Here is a 19,972-nt window from a genome sequence, read left to right as displayed (position 1 = left end):
CTCTTAATGGCAGCACTGCACTTACAATGCCCAGGAATGGACCTGGGTACTGTAGGGGTACAGGGCTCATGCACCTCTACCCACACCACTGGCATAGAGCATCCAGCTAGAGGGGTGACTGAGGTATGCCAGGGCAGTGTGTTTGTGGGCATGGCACACAGGGATGTGTGCCATGTCGACTCTCTGTTTTGTTCTGCACCAAGACACGCAGCCTGCAAAGGCAGTGTGTGTGTGTCAGGGTTCAGGGCCTCTAAGGATGGCACAGTAAGTGCTGCAGCCCTTAGGGGCCTTCTCTGGTCACAGGGCTCTGGGTACCTAGGGTACCATTTACCAGGGGCTGACATGTGGCCAGAGATGCCAATTGGGTTTAGGCTTCATGCAGTTTTAGGGAAGGAACACAGGCCCTGGGCACCTGATTGTCAGGAGCCCAGGGCACACTCAGTCAAAGTACATCAGCAATTCAGCAAAAAGTGGGGGCACACCATGCAAGAAGGATGGCACTTTCTTACAAAGAATATAAGAAGAAGGATGAAAAGCCGTGCAGAGCTAACAAGAGGACGACGCCCACTGACTCGGCCCTGGCCCTAGCCCTACAGGCCTGTCTCCCCTCGAACCTGCTCCTGCGAAATCCCGGTGAATCCTGCAGTCAACAACCTCAAAAACCCCAGAGGACCAGCCTGCCTTTGTTATGATTGCCAGGAGGTTCCGCAGGAGCGTCAGGAATCTGAAGAGAATACCTCAGCCTTCCCCTGTGGCCTTCCGACTCTATCAGACTCTAGAGTAACAGATGGCTCACCAGGGGAAAACAGGGAAACAAAACAAGGAAAGGCGGGGATGCTTCAAATGAAAATGAGGGCTCCACGTCTGGGATCGGAGAGGCTGGCTGCAGCTGTAGGAAGGAAGGGTTAAATCAGCCTATGTAGTCGTGAAACTTCACTAATACTCCCAATGAAAACCCCTTGTCACACATACCATCATGAGGCTAGTTCAATACGAGGAGTGGAAACCAAGGATAGTGACAATGTAAAAGTTCCTGCACAACAAAGGAATACGTAATTAGAAAGGGATTAACAATCTACTAATAAACCATACATTTATAAGGTGAACCACTTACCCCCACTATGATACGGTAGAATAGAGAGCGTATTGGGTTAACAATCTGCTTCGGGCGTTGGTTCTGTACCTAAGCGTGGAGTAATTGCACCGTAAATAACCCCTTTAGTCACCCCCTATACTAGTACACAGTAGATATTTTCATATATATATATACAGGGGTAGCGCAAAGCGTTGTTACCGTAATTCTGACGTGGAGAGCCTATAATGCCAAGTGGTTCACGCAAGTATTCCAAGGTTCTTTCCAGACACTATAAGTCCAGCGGAACACCCCAAATGCCAGGCAAGGAGCACTCAGGGGGAACCCCGCACACAGCAAGGACGGGGCAGGAAAAAGAATATAAGGTAGAGGAGAAAAAGCGTGCTTAGGAAATAATAAAGACACAAGCAGAGAAGAGGAAGGGAAGCGAGGCTAAAATTGAACTTCCTCTTTTCTCCAGAGCGTAAGGACAGAGCTCCGTCCGGCTAGATGTGCGTGCCGGAGTCCCAGGTGGAACTCCCGGTGTCAGGAGCCTTCGCCGAAGCCCCGAGCTCTGCGTAGATAAACTCTCCCGTTGGAGCGGGGAGAGTCAAGGAATGTATCCACCACCAGAGATGGACAAAAGGACTCGTAGGAGGGTACACCAGCGTTGAGAAGCGCTGCCGAAACAAGCTCTTCTTCCGAAGCAGAGAACGCTTCAGAGTTCACCGGAAGGAGAATAACCGGAAGTCAGGCAAACAATGGAACAGACGGAAACGGGGGCCAAGAGCTAGAACGCTAAGCGCGTTTGTGAGCGTTTACGCTCCCTTTATACTCGTACTGGCTACGGGGCATGACAGCCTTCACTTCAAAGACTGAATCTCCCGTGAACACCAGACATGTTTGAACTGCAGCTTCTGGTGCCAGCCAGAAACCGCGAATCCAGCCCACTCTGCACCCGCGAACCCGGCACGAGCTCGAGTGGAAAAATACCACAAGGAGGTCCCCCTGGCGATCCTGACCCAAGATCCGGCGACCCCTGACCTGCCTCAAGCCTCCAGACGACGCCTGCAGCCTCAATCCAGAGGACCCCCCGTACCGCATCTAAAGCGGGTAAGAAAATCTGACATCCCAAAGCACCCCGGCACTCAATGCCCCACGGCCTTGTGTGCCCAAACCAACGGTGCCTAACCAACCCTCAACATCCCAACTTAACCCTCGAAGTGGTGGTCCCACCTGGAAGATCCTCGTCCCTGAGCCTGCAGTGTTTCTTTGTCCCGGAGGTTCTCCATGGGAAACAACAGGGTACCCGACCTCAAAACAGCACCCTGCACCCGGCCGCCCTAGTGCTGCTGAGGGTGCACCTTTGGTGCTACTTTGGTCCCCAACTTGCCCTGAGCTACACCCTAGCAGCTTTGCTCCCACAGCCTGCGGCCTGCTTGCCAGCAGGCACCAACCGGAGACCCCCTATCCTTCATAGGGTAATATCGGGCCTCAACACTCTGCACCCGGCCGTCCTAGTGCTGCTGAGGGTGCAATTCCAGTGCATCACTGACCCTGGGAGACCCCCGAGTCTAACCCAAGAACCTTAACTTCCACAGTCGTTTACTTACCTGCAAACCGATAACCTGTTTTTCCTCCATAGGATAACATTGACAATTTCCCTCCAAAAAACGACTAAGTGTGGAGTTTTGAAAACTAAAGATATTCTTTAAAAATCGTACAAATAACCAAAACGTGTTTTCCCACCCGTTGGCAGAAAATGTCCCAATGCTGAATCTAGGCATCCAGCACTGAGTTAGAAAAAGTAACGTATAAGTAACTTACCAGCAATTTATTGAAAAAGTCTATTCATTCCAATGTACTGTATTTGCTAAGTGTTGCATACTACTGCTCCCCTGTAAATCAAACAAAGTACAATTTCTATTGCATTTTCAAACTGTTCTATATCCAGTAACTTATTACTGAAAAGTATTTAATGCTTACCTGTACCAGGCTTGCTTGGTTCTAGAAATAAACAACAATATATTTTCATACAAAAACAATTGGCCTAGAGTTCAGTTCTTGAGTGCGTGAATTCATTTGCTGACTGAGTGTGCACAGCAAATGCTTAACACTGTCCTCTGATACTGCCTTACTGCTCGACCAAGCTACCACAATTAGAGAGTAAGGTTCTATCTAACTTTATCCTCTGCCTACCTCTGGGGACACTTGGACTCTATACACACTACACCTAATTTTGGTATAGTATATATAGAGCCAGTTTCTTACACTAAGGACAAGCTATAGAGGTTTAGGGGCTGCGGCAGCTAGAACTTCGGTTGACTGGGCTGTATGCTGCCCCTGATGTCCAAGAGATCTCTGGTAACTGTTGCCATGAAAAGGCTGAAGGAATTACTAAGCAGGCTGCAGCTGTTGGCGAGATGGAAACCCCCTACCACAGCCACGGAGGGGGCGAAACTTTGAGTGTGGTTGGCGTAGTGGGGCAGTAAGGCCCATGGAATGCACTGTGGATCTGCTTTCTTAAAAGCGCTCAGAGCTGAATCTACATTATCTCCAAATACATGGGAGCCGTCAAATAACATGACCATCAGCCTTTCCTGAGCATCTCCTGACGTGGTTGACTCTATCCAAGCATGTATACAGATGGCCACGCTGGTGCCAGTGTGGGGTACGAAGCCCACAATGGATCGTGAACATTGCAGTCCTGAATGGGCTGCAAAAGGATGGCACGAGCCTCCTCCGGGTTAACAAAACCTGGGTAAGACAAGACAGCGTGCATATAATGTCCCAGAAGGCAACTAGCATTCACGGACCTCAATGCAAGAGCCTCAGATGACAAAACTCGCTTGCCAAAGGTCTCAATACATTTGGATTTGAGATCAAGAGGAGTAATGGGGAACGCATTTGGGTTCACCTTACTGGCTGAAGCCTGCACTGCCAAGTTCTCAGGTGAAGGATGCTGGGTCGGAAAGGCAGGATCTCCAGGTGCAGGACAATGACAACAAGCAATCTACCGGATGACCAGGGACCCCAAACAAAGCTGAGCCCGGGTTCACAAGAGAGTGTCTGTGAGGGCCTCATTAAAGGGAAGTAAGATCTCAAAGCTAGTCTGACACAGTTAAAGCCTCTCAGTTAATGCATTGGTTTGTTTTTACTTCCTGAGCGGAGAGATCTACATCCAAACTTCAGCAGCTCGCCGCATTATCATGGCAAATAACACACTCTCCTCAGTGACAGGCCCAAGAGGTGAGACCAAGTCAGTGTCTGGAGAATTGTTCAGTCCATTGACATCATGAAGCTCCTCATACGTCTCATACGTAGTCTTGAGCAAATCCAGCTACAGTGTCACACACGCCATTATCCAAATCTGCCCCAAAAAGATTGTGCATAAGTATTGTCCCTTGAAGCACAGGTAACATGAGTGCCCAAGGATTGCCCTGTGTAGAGGAATAAGCAGTGATTCGTAAGGCCTTGGTCGAGGTCAGCAAGGTGCCGTCTCAGAGTCTGACAGCACTATGGATCGGTGGTCATCATCCGGCATCAGTGGGTCACGCTCCATCGTGGGACGGGGTTTATTACCTAAGTGGGTATGGACCCGGGAACAGATCCAGAGAACCCAATCAGTGTTGAGGGAGGTCCCATTGACAAAGGTCCAAATGGGAATCCTCTTGGCTTCTTGAGGCCCGTAGGCAAGCTAGCATTGTACCGAAAATATGTAGCATCACATTCTGAAACTCCTGGATTTGTTGAGGAGTAGCCTTGGGCCCAGGAAATTCAGGTTGGCGTTGGATAAGTTTAGGAACTGACTCCACAGAACGACTTCAGAAGTGGGTCCGCAAGGCTCATTGATTCCCTTGTGTCTTCTCAGGAGATTGAGACTGGAGGGACTGGGACCAGCTCCTGCTTGGTCTTCTTTAGTTTCTTCTTGGACTTAACTGAAGACTTGGACCTTGATGACAACTGGGTCGGGAGCGGAACTAGGATCTTCATGGTGACTTTGACCGACTCGGGACCTTCTGATGCTTTGCAGCAAAGAGCTTCCCCTCGTGCTCTCTGATTGACCTTAAGATGCCTCAAGGCGCAGTGGCTGAAGGTCACGGATTCATTGTCCGGCACCAAGCACCACAGGCAAACAGTGGCTGACCACTGTTTGCGACATTCCCCACAATGCTTAAACCCTAAAGACTTTGGAGGGAACATTACCCTAGCAAACTGGAGAAATATTTTGGGAAAATGCTTAGAATAACTTCGAAAAACAGAGTGTCATGGAGACTAGGGGTAACTCTGGATCCAGGTCTATTAGCGCAAAAAGAAAGCAACTAATGTCAGTGTGCATGTTTCAGAACTCCATCGGAATGATTAAGAAGAGCATTGAATTTTTTTGAGCAATTGATGATTTCTGGCTTACTTCCAATTACTTTTAAAAAAGTATCTATTTCAGATATTACAGATTCCAGGATTGCCAGGTTCACTGTTTTAGCAGACATAAAAGGAGTGACTTAAATTCTAAAATAAACATTTCAAGTACATATCTGTTTGAAAAGTGTATCATCTGAATAGATCACTAGCTCCTTACCTCATCTTTCAATAAGCATGTCCCCAGCGTGGTGAGTTTTATGTGCTCTGAAAGCCCAGTGAGCTCTGAAGGCATAGACTGAGCTCGTGGAGGCGTTTCAGCTGCCATCTCACCGTCTAGGAAGAATGAGAGAATAGCTGTCAATCTATATGGTCATACATAAAGGCAAGGCAAAAGAAGCATAGCAAGAGAACACTTAGAAATTACAGTAAGATATCCCTGTAGAGACATCCCTGTACACAATTTCACCATCTTTATTAAATCTCAAGATGAAAAAGAAGGAAAATGCAACTTACCCAGTATGCATCTATTCTTGGCATATAGAGCTGTAGAGTCATATGCTGTGCATAGATCACTATCTAGTGTTGGGTCCGGAAATTTTCACTTTGTTTTTGTTCGAAGAAGTCTTTCCAGTCACAAGTTAGGTGACTCCTCCATTCGGTGATAGTGCGCATGGGCATCAACTCCATCTTTAGACTGTTTTGCCGCAGAGGGTGATGAAGGAGTTAGTAAGAGTAGTAAAGAGAGATGTCCATGTATATTGTATCTAAGTAAGATGTTACTGCAACAGGTAAAGGTATCTGGGGAGGAGGGTGGGCGCATATGACTCTACAGCTCTATATGCCAAGAACAGATGCATACTGGGTAAGTAGAATTTTCTGTGCAAGGCATATGAGCTGTTTATCATATGCTGTGCATAGACTATATAGCAGCTATCTCCCAAAGCAGTGGCTAACCTGTAGCTGTTGCAGTGGTCTGAAAGATTGTACGTAAAACTGTCTGGCCCACACAGCTTGCTGTCTTGCTAACCCATCTACACAATAGTGTTGTGTAGATCATGTTGCAGCTTTGCAGATGTCATCTATGGGTATATTTCCCAAGAATTCCATAGAACCCCCCAGTTTGCGTGTAGAGTGCGCTCTAGGGGGAATTGTTAATGTGCGTTTTGCTTTTGTATAGCATATTTGAATGCACTAAACTATCCATCTTGCAATACCTGATTTTGATATTGGATTCCCTTTATGTGCTGGAGCAAAAGCAGCAGAAACTTGCTTGGTCTTCCTGAAAGGTTTTGTCCTTTCAATGTAGTATAGTAAAGCTCTTTTGACATCTAAGGTGTGAAGAGCAAGTTCTGCCACAGAATCTGGTTGAGGGAAGAAGACAGGTAACTCAAAGGATTGGTTGATGTGAAAGGCAGAAATGACTTTAGGTAAAAATTTGGGGTTAGTCCTAAGAAGCACTTTGTTTTGGTGTATTTGTAAAAATGGTTCTTCTATTGCAAGTGATTGAAGCTCACCCACTCTTCTCAGAGATCTGATGGCGATGAGGAAGGCTACCTTCCAAGTGAGAAATTGTAATTCACATTTGTGCAGTGGCTCAAAAGGTGGACCCATGAGTCTTGTAAGAACGATGTTGAGATTCCACACTGGAGCAGGTGGAAGTCTGGGGGGGAATGACACTTAAGGACTTCTATAAATGCTTTAATAGCAGGCACTCTAAAAAGAGACAAACGTCTGTTTTGCAGATATGCAGCAAGATGTAAGCGTACGCTAAATTGGAGCACTGTAGATGTAATAGGTAGCAAATTATGTTTTGTATTGAAGCGTCGAGTGGATTGATTTGATCAGTCACAGTAAATCACAAACCGCTTCCACTTTGCTGCATAGCATGCTCTTGTGGTAGGGCGCCTAGCCTCTTTGATGATATTCATGTAGTCTGGCGGAAGATTAAGATAGCCAAACTCTAGGATTTCAGGTGTGAGATCGCAAGGTTGAGATGACTGGGATCTGGATGTCCATGGTTCTGAGTGAGAAGACTGGGAGTAATGTGTAGTTTTTGGTGAGGAACTACGGATAACTCTAACAGTGTTGTGAACCAGGGTTTATGGGCCCATGTGGGAGCAACTAGAACTAGTGTCGGGACTGTTGTCTGATCTTCTGAACCACTAATGGAATGAGTGGGAGGCGGAAAAGCGTAAGCAAATATCCCTGACCAGTTCATCCCTAGTGCATTGCCTTTGGACAATGGGTGTGGATACCTGGATGCGAAGTTTGGGCATTTTGCATTTAGGTGGGTGGCGAACAGATCTATCTCTGGGAAGCCCCACATTTGGAAGAATGGGAGGAGAACCTGAGGGTGGAGTTCCCATTCGTGGATCTGTTGTCGTTGACGACTGAGCAGATATGCAATCTGGTTGTTTACTCCTGGAAGGTGTTTTGCAAGGAGATATCTTTTGTGAGGTATGGCCCATCTCCAGATGCTCTTGGCTAGCTGTGAGAGCTGGAGAGAGTGTGTTTCCCCCTGTTTTTGTATGTAGTACATTGCTGTCATGTTGTCTGTGTGAATTAGGTCGGCTTTGCCTACTAGATGAAGTTGAAATGCTTTCAAAGCTAGAAAATTTGCTAGCAGTTCTAGATGGTTTATGTGGAGTTGTTTTAGTTGCAGAGTTCACATACCCTGAATGGTATGTTTGTGGAGATAAGCTCCCCAACCAGTGAGCGATGCGTCGGCTGTTGGCACTATCTGTGGAACCAGGTCGACGAATGGCCGCCCCTTGGAAAGGTTTTGTATGTTCCACCAGTTCAGAGAGCGATGGGTGCGGCCGTTCACCAACACTACATCTGATAACTGACCTTGAGCCTGGTTCCACTTACGTGCTAAGCATTCCTGTAGGGGACGCATTTGGAGTCTTGCGTAAGGAACTATTAAAATGCAAGACGCCATCATTCCTAGCAATTGCATGAGCACTCGAGCTGGTAACGAGTGTTGAGGCTGAAACTGAGAGATTAGAGTCTGCATGTTGCGGATTTTGCGTGGGTTGGGACACGCTAGAGCTCTTTGAGTATCTATTGTAGCTCCTAGATACACTTGTGTGTTGGATGGTTGGAGATGAGACTTGGTAAGGTTTAAAGTGAACCCAAAGTCGTGAAGCAGTTGGACTGTTTTTTTAATGTGGTGAAGGAAGGTTTGCTGTGAGCTGGCTTATATTAGCCATTCATCTAAGTAAGGGAAGACAATGTGCTGTCTTCTTAGATGAGCCGCGACTACTGCCAGGCATTTTTTAAAAACCCTAGGTGCAGTAGTTACTCTAAATGGGAGAACTTTGAATTGATAATGTTGGCCGTCTACCACAAACCTGAGGTACTTCCGGTGAGCAGGGTGAATGGGAATATTGAAGTAGGCATCCTTCAAGTTCAGAGAGGACTGAAAGTCGCCTTGCTGAAGGAGTGGGAGCACCTGTTGGAGTGCAACTATGTGAAAGTGGTCCGACTGAATGTACAGATTTAGTTCTCTGAGGTCTAGTATAGGCCTGAGAGAGCCATCCTTTTTGGGAATTAAAAGGTACAGGGAGTATACCCCGGTCCCCTAGTATTGTAATGGGACTGGCTCTATGGCGTGTTTGTCCAAGAGAGAAAGAACCTCTTGCCTTAGAAGGGTAAGATGCTCTGGTGACACTGCATGTGATTTCGGAAGAATATTTGGGGGAGTGTCTGTAAGCTCCAGGCAGTAACCATATTGGATAATTTGTAGTAACCACTTGTCTGAGGTGATTGAATTCCAGAAGTTGGAATTGGGAGAGATGTTCCCCGACAGAGGTGAAATGATCGGGGGTAGCGGAAGGAAGTCACTGTTTGTGGAGGAAGTACATGTGGAGTTGCCATTGCCTCTTCCCTTACCGTTGTTTCCTCTGAAACCTCTTCTGAAAAAACCTCTTGAAGAAGGGGATTGGTTGTTGCCCTTGTAAGAGGAGATGGGATTGTCGGTGGATACAGTTTTGGAACCACCCTTGTAAAAGGAGCGGTGAAAGGAACCCCTATTGGCAGGCAACTGCAAAGCCCCGATGGACTTCACGACCTCTGTGTCTTTTTTCATTCTTTCCAGGGAGGTATCAACCACTGGGCCAAAAAGATGCTCCTTGTCGAATGGTTGGTTGAGGATGTAGGTTTGCACCTCTGGCTTGAAGCCTGATATTCTCAACCAAACATGTCTGCGTAAGAGTATACTGGTGTTCACTGCACATGCTGCTGTGTCTGCTGCGTCTAGGGCATACCTGATGGATGTATTAGTGATAAGTTTACCTTCCTGGATAAGGTCAGTAACCTTAGATTTATGTTCGTCAGGTAAATATTGTATGAGTTTTCCTAACTCATCGTAATAAGCCCTATTATAACGGGCCAGCAGAGATTGAGCGTTGGCAATGCACCAGTGATTTGCTGCCTGTGAAGCCACTGTTTTGCCCGAGGCATCGATAAGCTTAGACACCTTATCAGGAGGAGGAGCCTCACTTGTGGTCTGTGAGTTAGCTATCTTGCGAGCGTTGGAGACTACAAGAGAGTCTAAGAGCAGCTGGCCCCTATTGTAAACGGGGTCTGTGGGAGCGGGTTTATATTTTTTGTCCACCCTAGGTGTAATTATTCTTGCCCGTACAGGATCTTTAAATACTCCATTTGTGTGTCTTAACATGCCTTTTAGCATTGGTAAGTTATTAGTGTCTCTTTGAGAAGAAGTAAGTGTTTCAAAGAGGAAATCGTCTTCTAAAGGCTCTTTATGGAGCTCCACCCCATGATATTGAGCAGCCCTGTTAAGGAGCTCAATGTACCCAATGCTATCGTCAGGTGGGGAGGGTCTTGAGGGATACAAATCAGGGTAACTGTCTGTATTTGGGTCAGTATGATAATCCTCCCAAGGGTCAGTGTCCTGTGGCCTTTCCTGATCTTCATCCCCATCATCCTGTGGGTCAGGTGAAAGTGGTGGTGGTGGCGAGTTTGATGGCACGATGAGCAAATTGGGATCAGTTTTCGTGTCATGGCTGCCAAAGAATGGAACTCTCTCCCCATGAGTATCAGGCTAGCGGATTCAGAGACCTTGTTCAGAAAACTTTTAAAAACCCATCTGTTTTCTCTCTAACTTCCCTCTCTTGGCCCTGACTTTTCTCCACAGCGCGGGGACACGCCGGGATGGCGTCACCATGCGCTTTACAAGCCCCTTTATTATTATTATTATTATTAGTGGAGGAAGGAGGTGGAATATAAGGGGGAAAAGGGTTAGTACTCACACTCTTCCTTTTGAGAGGAAAATGGTAGTCCTCTGGTAGGTCTATCCTCCGTTTTTTTGGAAGAGTGGCATGAATATGTCCTATTTCAGGGTTGATCACAAGTTTTTTCTGCTTTGGATCCAAAGGTGGGGCATCGGGCCGAGGCTCTTTAGACAGAGTGTCTTTTTCTTTAGTTGTTGGTTTCGGAGTCGAAGGTTTCGGTTCTGAGCCTTTCGGTGTGGAAGGTGGAATCTTCGACAACGGTGGTATTGTGACCAACACATGTTTGGATTTGGGTTTCGGCGCCAAAGGTGTTGGGTCATGCCAGAGTGGGGTCGGCTCAAGCACGAGCCGGAAGGCTTCTCTTTCTGTTTTGGAGCCGGGCCCGAGGGCGGGGCATCGGAAACTTTTTGTTGGTGCCGACCTTGGGCCAAGGGCAGAGGAGGGACCGAAGCCTTTGTTTTATGTTGTTGAGGGGGAAAAGGGGTATCTTTACTCATGGTACGTTGACCCGGAGTAACCTGCTCCTCTTCTTCCCAGTCGGAGTCGGCTTCGAACACGGAGATCTGTTCTTCTTCCTCGGCTCCTTGAGCTTGATGTTCTGTCTCGGACTCTTCGCCGAAGATGTCCGGTGCGGAGCCGATCTGGTGTTGCATCTCGTGACGTCGAGCCCGACCGTCACGAAGTGTCTTCTTCAATTGAAACGATCGACACATGTCGCAGTCTTTCTTGTCGTGTTCCGGGGACAAGCAGGGGTTGCACACTTTGTGCAAGTCAGTGTGTGGAAATTTAGCACAACACCTGGGACATAACTTGAAGGGAGTCCGTTCCATCGACTGCAAGTGCGGTCGGCATGGGTAGGCCAGACGGCCTGCCACGAGTTTTCCGATCGAAGTTTTTTCGAGGTGAGACGATACGCAATGAATAGGGAACCGCGATCAATAACAATACCGTTGATGGTAGTGGATTGCGCGTCGAAGGAGTCCGGGAAACTGTGCCGAACCAGAGCGCAGCAATACACATAAGAACCCGATAGCGGAAAAAAACAATCTAAAGATGGAGTAGATGCCCATGCGCACTATCACCAAAAGGAGGAGCCACCTAACACACGACTGGAAAGACTTCTTTGAACAAAAACAAAGTGCAAACATCCGGACCCAACACTAGATGGCGATCAATGCACAGCATATGATCTACAGCTCATATGCCTCGAACACATACTTACAACTTGCCACAGTGTGTATGTTTCATAGATTCACATGGTTGAATGATTTCTCATCATCATGCTCGGGGTTTCCATCAGCTATTTAAAGCCTGCACACAGTGATCTATGCAGACTGTCACCCTCACTGTTTCTAAAATAGGCAAACAATGAAGTGGGGAAGCTCTAAGCCGTAAATCCCTAAAATGCACCATAGCATTAAACCAAAAGGTGTATATTACAGCCTCCTGTTACATTAGGAGAGGGAAATACTTCCCACTGATGCCATATTGTCCATCCACATTCATTTCTAAGTGGTGAAGAGATGCATGGTCTCTGCTTCTTCATGTTAACTGGTTTCAACATCATATCACTCAATCACTAACAGCCGGAAAGCCAAACAATCAGTGCTAGCTACTTCTCTTTCAACCATCTTAAGAGGCAGAGGAAGGGATCAAAAACAGTCTCAGAAATGTACTGCTTATTGAGGGAGAGTTTAATAGGGTAAGAGTCCACTTGCTTGTTTAGTAGTCTTTTCCCATGTGATGAAAATCGGGTAAGAGTCCACTTGCTTGTTTAGTAGTCTTTTCCCATGTGATGAAAATCATTTATCTGATATTCCTCCTCGTTTTCATGAGTGTGTTAATTTATGGGGCTCCTCTTATGGAACAGTGACTGCATCAAATTAAGTTTTTTTATCCACTTGTACTTTAGTGACGGGGAATATATTGACCCTATAGGGCTTTCCATCGCCTGTGTTTCTCAAAGGTTCCTGACCAGACATTTTAGCCTCAACTGTGCACATTTTCAGCACTGAAGCACAAGTTACTTACATGTGTAACGATTTATCTGTAAGAGACATTAGTTAGTGACAGATTCTTAACCTTAGAAAAACCCCAGGCATCAGAATGGATCCGTAAAGTTTTCATCAGCAGTACCCCTGCGCGTCGGTAGGCGTTGTCGTGCGGCTCCGCGTACGTTGCTGGTGTCGTAGCTGCCGAGATTACGTCGTCGGAGCTACTTAGAAGCGCCCACGCGTGCTGATGTTAGTTCTGTACACAACACTACCGGTGCAATAGAACTAGGGCCCTATAAGGGATGACCTGAACCCTAGAGAACAGTTCGCAGAACGGGGTGGATGGGCAGGCGGTAAGGAATCTAACACTAACTAATGTCTCTTACAGATATATTGTTACACAAGTATGTAACTTGTATGTAAGAGACACGTTAGTGATAGATTCCTTACCTTAGAATACATACCCAAGCAATACCAACCCCTTGGTGGGTCTGCGAAGTGAGATTACACCAGAAAGTCACGGAGAACCGAACCGCCAAAGAAGCTGTCTCTCCGGACCTGACTGTGAAGGCAATAGTGCTTCGTGAAAGTATTCAACGAGGCCCAAGTGGCTGCCTGACAGATGTCTTGCAGGGGGACACCGCGTCCCAATGCTGTAGTGTGAGAAAGTGGCTCTGGATATACTGTTCCCAAATAGGTACATTGTTTACAGAGTCCACAGTCCCCAGTGGTTTGGCAGAGGTTAAAGTTAGATATAACCTTACTCTCTAAAGTGGTAGCTTGGTCGAGCAGTAAGGCAGTATCAGAGGACAGTGTAAAGCATTTGTTGTACACACTCAGTCAGCAAATGGTCTCACACACTCAATAACTGAACTCTAGGCCAATGGTTTATATAAACAAGCATTGTCATAGCCAATAGGTCTCGCCTTTGGGACCTTAAGTGTTTAACCATGCAACAGTTAATGTTGTTGCACCAAGGATATTGTGCTGCATAACTAAATACTTATAAGGTCCCAAAAGCGAGACCGATTAGCCATGCCAATGCTTGTTCTGTTTAGTTACCAATCCAAGCTGGATTGGTAACTAAAAAGATAAAAATAGCAAAACATTTTTTTTAAATGGTGGTGGAGGTAAAACAACACAAAGGGGTGCAAGGAACACAAGGGGTGGAAACAACACGGGAGCTGGGCGAGGCAGAAGCAACGTAAAGGGCAAAGGTGGGGGAGGAGAAGCAACTGGCAAGAGAGCAGCATGGAGTGGGTGTGTGAGAAGAAGGTGGGTGAGCAAGCAACAGGAGAGTATAGGCATGGGAAGAAGAAGCAACTTGCAAGAGAGAAGGGCATGGGTGGATGAAGCAACACAGAGAGGGGATGAGAAGCAACGGGCAAGAGAACAATGTGGAGCGGGCAGGGACAATGTTGAGTGTGGGAAAGGTGCATAAAATATGCACTTTCATCAGGTGCTTAACTGAAAAGAAAAAAGTAGGTCTTAAAAAGCAAGCAGTGGAAGCAGAGAAGTCCACCAATCAAAAGTGATGGTAAAGAGGTGGGAGAGACAAACACAAGCTTGATAAGCTGGGACATGAATAAGAAGCAGTAAATGAGTGACAGGAAAGCCAACCAATGATAATGAATGGGTGAGCTTCAAGTCCCTGTATGTAACTTGTAAGCCCAAAGTATGTCTCACAAAAGACAGCACATCTAGTAGGTGAGACCTAAAAAAGAGTGCATGCACATGTATGTGGCTGGCCATTTGCACTTTTTGTGATTGATATTTTCTGATGCTGTTCAGCCAGCTTCAGCAACAATCATTTTTTTCTTCTGCCAATGCTGTTCAGTATCAATAACAAGTATTGGCAAAGTCAAAAGGCCAGCTAAGGTAAAACCTATTGGCTTTGGCCGTACTTGTTGCTCATAGGCATTCAAGCAGAGTAGTTGGACCCCACATGTTTCAGACGACTGCCTTACTGGACGTCTTACCTCAAGCCAGACCTAAAAAATAATAATTGTTTGGAATCTCACAGACGTTTCTAAAGTGTGGAAAAATGACAAAATGTCTATAACAAAAACTCTCAGCACTAGAGCTAAGGAGATTATCGTCGTCTGAGAGAAGCCTTCGGCAATCTCTCAAATCAAGAGCGAGCCGATAGATGTATTAACAAGAGCAGGAGCCCAGACCGCGCAGCTACAAACTAACAGAAACCAGATGTGGTACAGAGACATCTGTTGCTGAAGGGGGTTGTCAAACACGAGCCTCCAAAGTGCAGGGCATGAAACGGCAAGAGAAAGATGTTCATATAGTTTGTTGCACAAAATGCAAGGCGCAAAATTAACAGTCGAAAATAAAAAAGGACATTTAATGATAAGCGCGGGGATAGCATTCTGAAAACAACTGCACATTGTCACATGCAAAACCACAATCGCGACCGAAGTCCCCATAGCCCCAGGTAGCCTAAAATGCGATCATTTCGCTCCATATATATTATTCTACGCAGCATTTCTACAATGGGTTGGTGCCGCATTTAGGGCCTCATGTAGGTAGCCAAATACCGGTCGGTAACGGCCGATTTTCGGTAAATATGCCGTCACCGACCGGTATTCAGACAAGTGAGATGTAGGAGTCCAAAAACCACTTTTCGGTAAATATGAGGCGGTAAATACCGATTCATAGTTACCGAATTCTAAAATACCGATTCATATTTACCGAATACATTATTAACGAATCGGTAAATATGAAGTGGTAAATATGAAGTGGTAAAAATTGAAAATGACATGTAGGAGCAGTCGGTAATTAAGAAATCCAGGAAAATCGGTAAATAAGAGTCGGTAATTAACACGGATGGAAAGCAGGTGGTAACCATCAACAATGCACATAAGCAATCCCAAAATGCAACAGCGTGGACAACATGGCCGCCATGTACGTCATTGCAAGGCGCCTACGTCTACAGGCAGCAGGACTGAGGGTGTGGCGACGGGAGGAACAAATCTACAGACAGCGCATCACACTATTCCAGCTGACTGATGCAGAGATACATGAGAGGTACAGGCTACACCCCGAAACCATCATGGACTTAATCAGGGACCTTCACCCACTCCTGGACCAGCCAATAAGAAGGGCGCACGCCATACCCCCACATGTGCAGGTGCTCTGCAGCCTACATCTGTTGGCATCCGGCAGTTATCAGGTGGTGATAGCTGCGGTGGGTGGGGTATCCCAGAGTTGCCTGTCACGTTTCTTCAGGAAGTTCCTGGATGCCATGATGCAGAGAATGCACCACTACATCAGCTTCCCAAACACACAGGCTGCACTGCAGAAAACAAAAACAGACTTTTATCACATGGCACAGTTCCCCCATGTCATCGGCTGTATTGATGGTACACACATCCCAATCTGTCCTCCAGCTGACACAGAGCACATCTACAGGAACAGGAAGTCCACCCACTCCATCAATGTGCAGGTGATCTGTGATGCAGGGAACATCATCACAGATATTGTTGCAAAGTTTCCTGGGAGCACCCACGACTCTTACATCTTCCAGAATAGTGGGATCTACACACGACTGAGAGCCGGAGAATTCGGAGAGGGATACCTGCTGGGTAAGTAACAGTGACGCCCCTTGAAACCTGCAAATCAGAGTGTATAGAGGCATGTAACTGATGGTTCCCTTTTACTCATCCAGGCGACAGTGCATATGCATGCCGTTCATTCATCCTCACTCCCTACCTACACCCAGCAACCCAGAGTGAGAGACGATACAACGTGGCCCACAAATCTACACGCAATGTGGTGGAGCGCACGTTTGGACTGCTGAAGAGCAGGTTCCGCTGCCTCCACAAGAGCGGAGGCGCACGCCAGTACAAACCCATCACCTGCTGCAAGATAATTGCCACTTGTGCAATGCTGCACAACCTTGCCACGAAAAAAGGTACAGATGTGGAACTAACATATTTTGAGGACAACGAGGATGAGTCAGGCCAGCCAGAGGGCAGCGCAGCTAGAGTGCCAACTGCAATCGATGGGAGAGAGAGACGGGCAGAGATCACATGCAACTATTTCTGAGAAAGTGAGGGGACACAGCGAGTCGTGAGAAGTCATGACGTAGTTTAATGTGGCACCACGCCATGAACACATGAACAGGCCAATCTGGCAATATGCCATCTATACAATGAGTATGTCCAGGGTTACGTCACCCAATGGCAAGTGGATAAGCAGGGCCACATCAATGTTTGCGCATACGCGCTGCAGTGGTGGATTGCACGGCCTGTGCATCCTCACTAGAGCCAACCCCAAGCCGCCTGCTGCTCCTGCGTGCTTCGGGGACGGGGGGTGTGATGCTGCTGCTGGTGTCGATGCTCTCCGCAGCATCCCCTGCAGCAGTTGTCGACGCCTGACTTGTCAATAGCACCCCTAGTGCACTTGTCACCTGCACCATCCCCCGTGACAGGTCGCTGCAGCACTGTGTTAGGCCCTCCTGCATCGTCACAGAGCGCCGGCAAAGTAGGGAAGTCGCAGTTGCCAGACGGTTGAGTGCCCTGCTGGTAGTGTCCCTTCTCTGGCGTTCCCGGCGCCGTGCTTCGATGTCAGCATCTAATTTGCTGCACAACTGCTGGATTGACTGGGACATGTCCCGAATGCCCGCAGCCATGCCGCCAATGTTTGTGTCCATGTTGACTAAGCTTGTCCTCATCACCCGCATGTGCCTCTGGACTGACATTACTGCCTTTGATTGCAGGCGCTGTTGCTTCAACATTTGGCCCTCGAGCCCCAAGAAGACACCATGGCCGTCAGTGGGTGCTGGTGGACTCTGGACACGCGACCTGCGGCGCCCTCTTGCTCCCGTCTGTGCTGCCTGTGATGTTTGGGGCACAGTGGGATGGCTCCCTTCCTGGGGCCCGGTGCGGTCTTCTGGGCCCATGCTGTCGTCTGACGAGGTGTCTAAGGCTCGTAGCCTGGCTGCTGGACGCCTCCTCATTCTCACACCTGCAAGCGGAGATGTGGCCGGTGAATCGAACATGAGTGGCGATGCTGGCTCTGGTGGTGGTGATGCTGGCTCTCGGTGAGGTGATGCTGGCTCTGTGTGCGGTGAGGCTGGCTGCGTAGGTGGTGCGGCTGCAAGTGGGCCTGCTCCCTGGTCTGCACTCGTGCTGGCTAGAGGTGATTTTTGTGGCCGGTGTGCCGTCTCCCCTGCAGCATGCCCTGTACTGCATGATGTCACATCTGTGGACAGAAAAACAACATTGGCTCAGTGTCCCCGAAGGGCTGCATTGCAAGCGTCACAATAAATCATTTCACATTCCAATCTGTCCTCTGTCTCCTTGTGCCTCGAGTGCGTGACATGCCTTGTTGCCCTGTGACATTTACGTCATGGTTAGTGTTGCCCTGACTACATCTCCCGGAATGCATTGCCTGTCTGCACTGACACGTGTGGACTGCAGTGTGATTCTCGTGTCACAATGGGGGATGTGGGATAGGGGTAGGGGCGGCTACATTGCTGTGCTTTCGTCTTACCTTGGTGTGTTGCGGCTCTGGCAGAGCTGTCGGCGTCCCCAAGACCCACGACGCTCTCTTGCTCGAGTGTGGCCGCCACCAGCTCCTCCAGTTCGGTGAGGGCAGGTGCCCTGTTGGTTCCACCTCCGGTCTGGCTGGCCTCCTTCTGGATGTCGCCCATCTTCCTCTTGGTCACAATCCTCAGGTCATACCAGCGCTTTTTGAGGACCTCAATTTCCCTGTGGGTCACTCCCACAGCATTGACCTGCGCCTGGATGGCCAGCCATATGTTGCGCTTTTCGGCCTCAGGCACTTGCAGGGATTGCCTCCCAAACAGCTTCTGGTGCTGCTTCACCACCTCCTCCACCAGCACCTGGAGTTCCTTGGGGCTGAATTTGAGCTTCCTCCTCCTTTCCCCTCCGTCTTTCTGTGTGCTCTGGCTGGACATGCTGTTCGTTTCCCGCTCGCACATGCAACTGCTCCCTGCCTCTCCTCTGCACTCCGAGCCTCTCCAGGGTCGGCTAATTATGTACACCTGCCTGGGTGTGGCCACTTCGGCTAATTGTGTACACCTGCCTGGGTGTGGGCAGTTCCTGGTTGGGTGGGCTGTCGTTGCACAGGATTAGCTGTTTCGTCAAGTCATGTGATGTTATTTACCGAATCCGTACGTACCGATTCGGTATTTTCCGATTCGGTAGATACCACCTCGGTATTTTCCGATTCGGTAGATACCACCTCGGTATTTTCCGATTCGGTAATTATCACCTCGGTATTTACCGAATCGGTGAATTCCGATTCGTATTTACCGACTGTTACCGAATCGGTAACTGTTACCGAATTTTTACCTACATGTAACTTACCGATTCTAATTTACCGATTCGGTACGGCTCGGTATTTAAGAACCGGTAAAATTTATTTACCTACATGAGGCCCTAAGTCTGTTTACCGTTCCCACCAAAAAGCCATTCCCAAACAGCATGAAGCAACCTGTAAGTGCTAGGTGCTATTCCAGTACTCACACTCCATACTATGCAGATTCATATACAAAGTGCGAACAAAATATCCACCGCATGTACCGGCAGTTGAAGTTATCAAAGAAATAATTGAGCTAACTTGCCTAAGAGCGCATGCGCTGCGGGTAAGCATCCAACCTCAATGGCGCCTTTAGTGTACACGGTAGAACCGAGTCCTGTGGCACGACCGAAATCACAAGCAGAAATCCAACTATCATTGAGCTCCTACTGCGAGAGCGCCCTCTGCACAGCCCTTTTCACCACCTTGAGCAGAAACTCTTTGAATTAAGATGCCTGAATATATAGTGAACCCTGCATCACAGAAAGATGCAACCACTGAGGAGTGTTGTTAGGGAGTCTTTCCACGGCATGGAGGGGGCTATGCATTTTTCTGCAGCTTCTAGTTGAATCTGTTTCCCTTACGTGCGTTTTTGGGAAGTGTAAGGTGCACAGTAATGTGATAATAAATTGGCCTTCCACTTTGGTAACTACATATACGATTTTAACCCTAAAAAAAATCCTATTGGTTTGTTTTTGCATCTTTTTCGTGCACAATTCTGAATTGCGCTACACATTATTTAAAAAAATTGTTCGTTTTTCTAGAGAACATTGTTAAGACAAGCGCTCATAGAAGATGGGTTCAATGTGTAAACTCTCTGAGGATAATTAAGGAGTTACCACTCTTGAAATGAAAAGGGAATAGATACTTACTGCCCGACGACATTTTTAGGACACGGATACGAAAGGATATAACAATCCTGTTTTTTTAGGACTCGCTGAGTCAACGTG

The 19,972-nt window shown here is 47.6% G+C and overlaps 1 protein-coding gene across 4 annotated transcripts in view; it reads right to left on the bottom strand.

The window, feature by feature from the left end:
• The window catches only part of LOC146816482 (exportin-5-like), a 1,867,381-nt gene that overhangs the window by 353,741 nt on the left and 1,493,668 nt on the right, over nt 1-19,972 (bottom strand). For all 4 annotated transcript variants that reach the window (XM_085610326.1, XM_085610327.1, XM_085610328.1 and 1 more), the window contains one exon: nt 5,652-5,767. In XM_085610326.1, the coding sequence (XP_085466452.1) occupies nt 5,652-5,767 (116 nt within the window). The remainder of the gene's footprint in view (nt 1-5,651; nt 5,768-19,972) is intronic.

Source organism: Triturus cristatus, chromosome 6 (genome assembly GCF_964204655.1).
Source record: "Triturus cristatus chromosome 6, aTriCri1.1, whole genome shotgun sequence".
NCBI classification, from domain to species: domain Eukaryota; kingdom Metazoa; phylum Chordata; class Amphibia; order Caudata; family Salamandridae; genus Triturus; species Triturus cristatus.
This window is presented reverse-complemented; position numbering and strand designations above follow the sequence as displayed.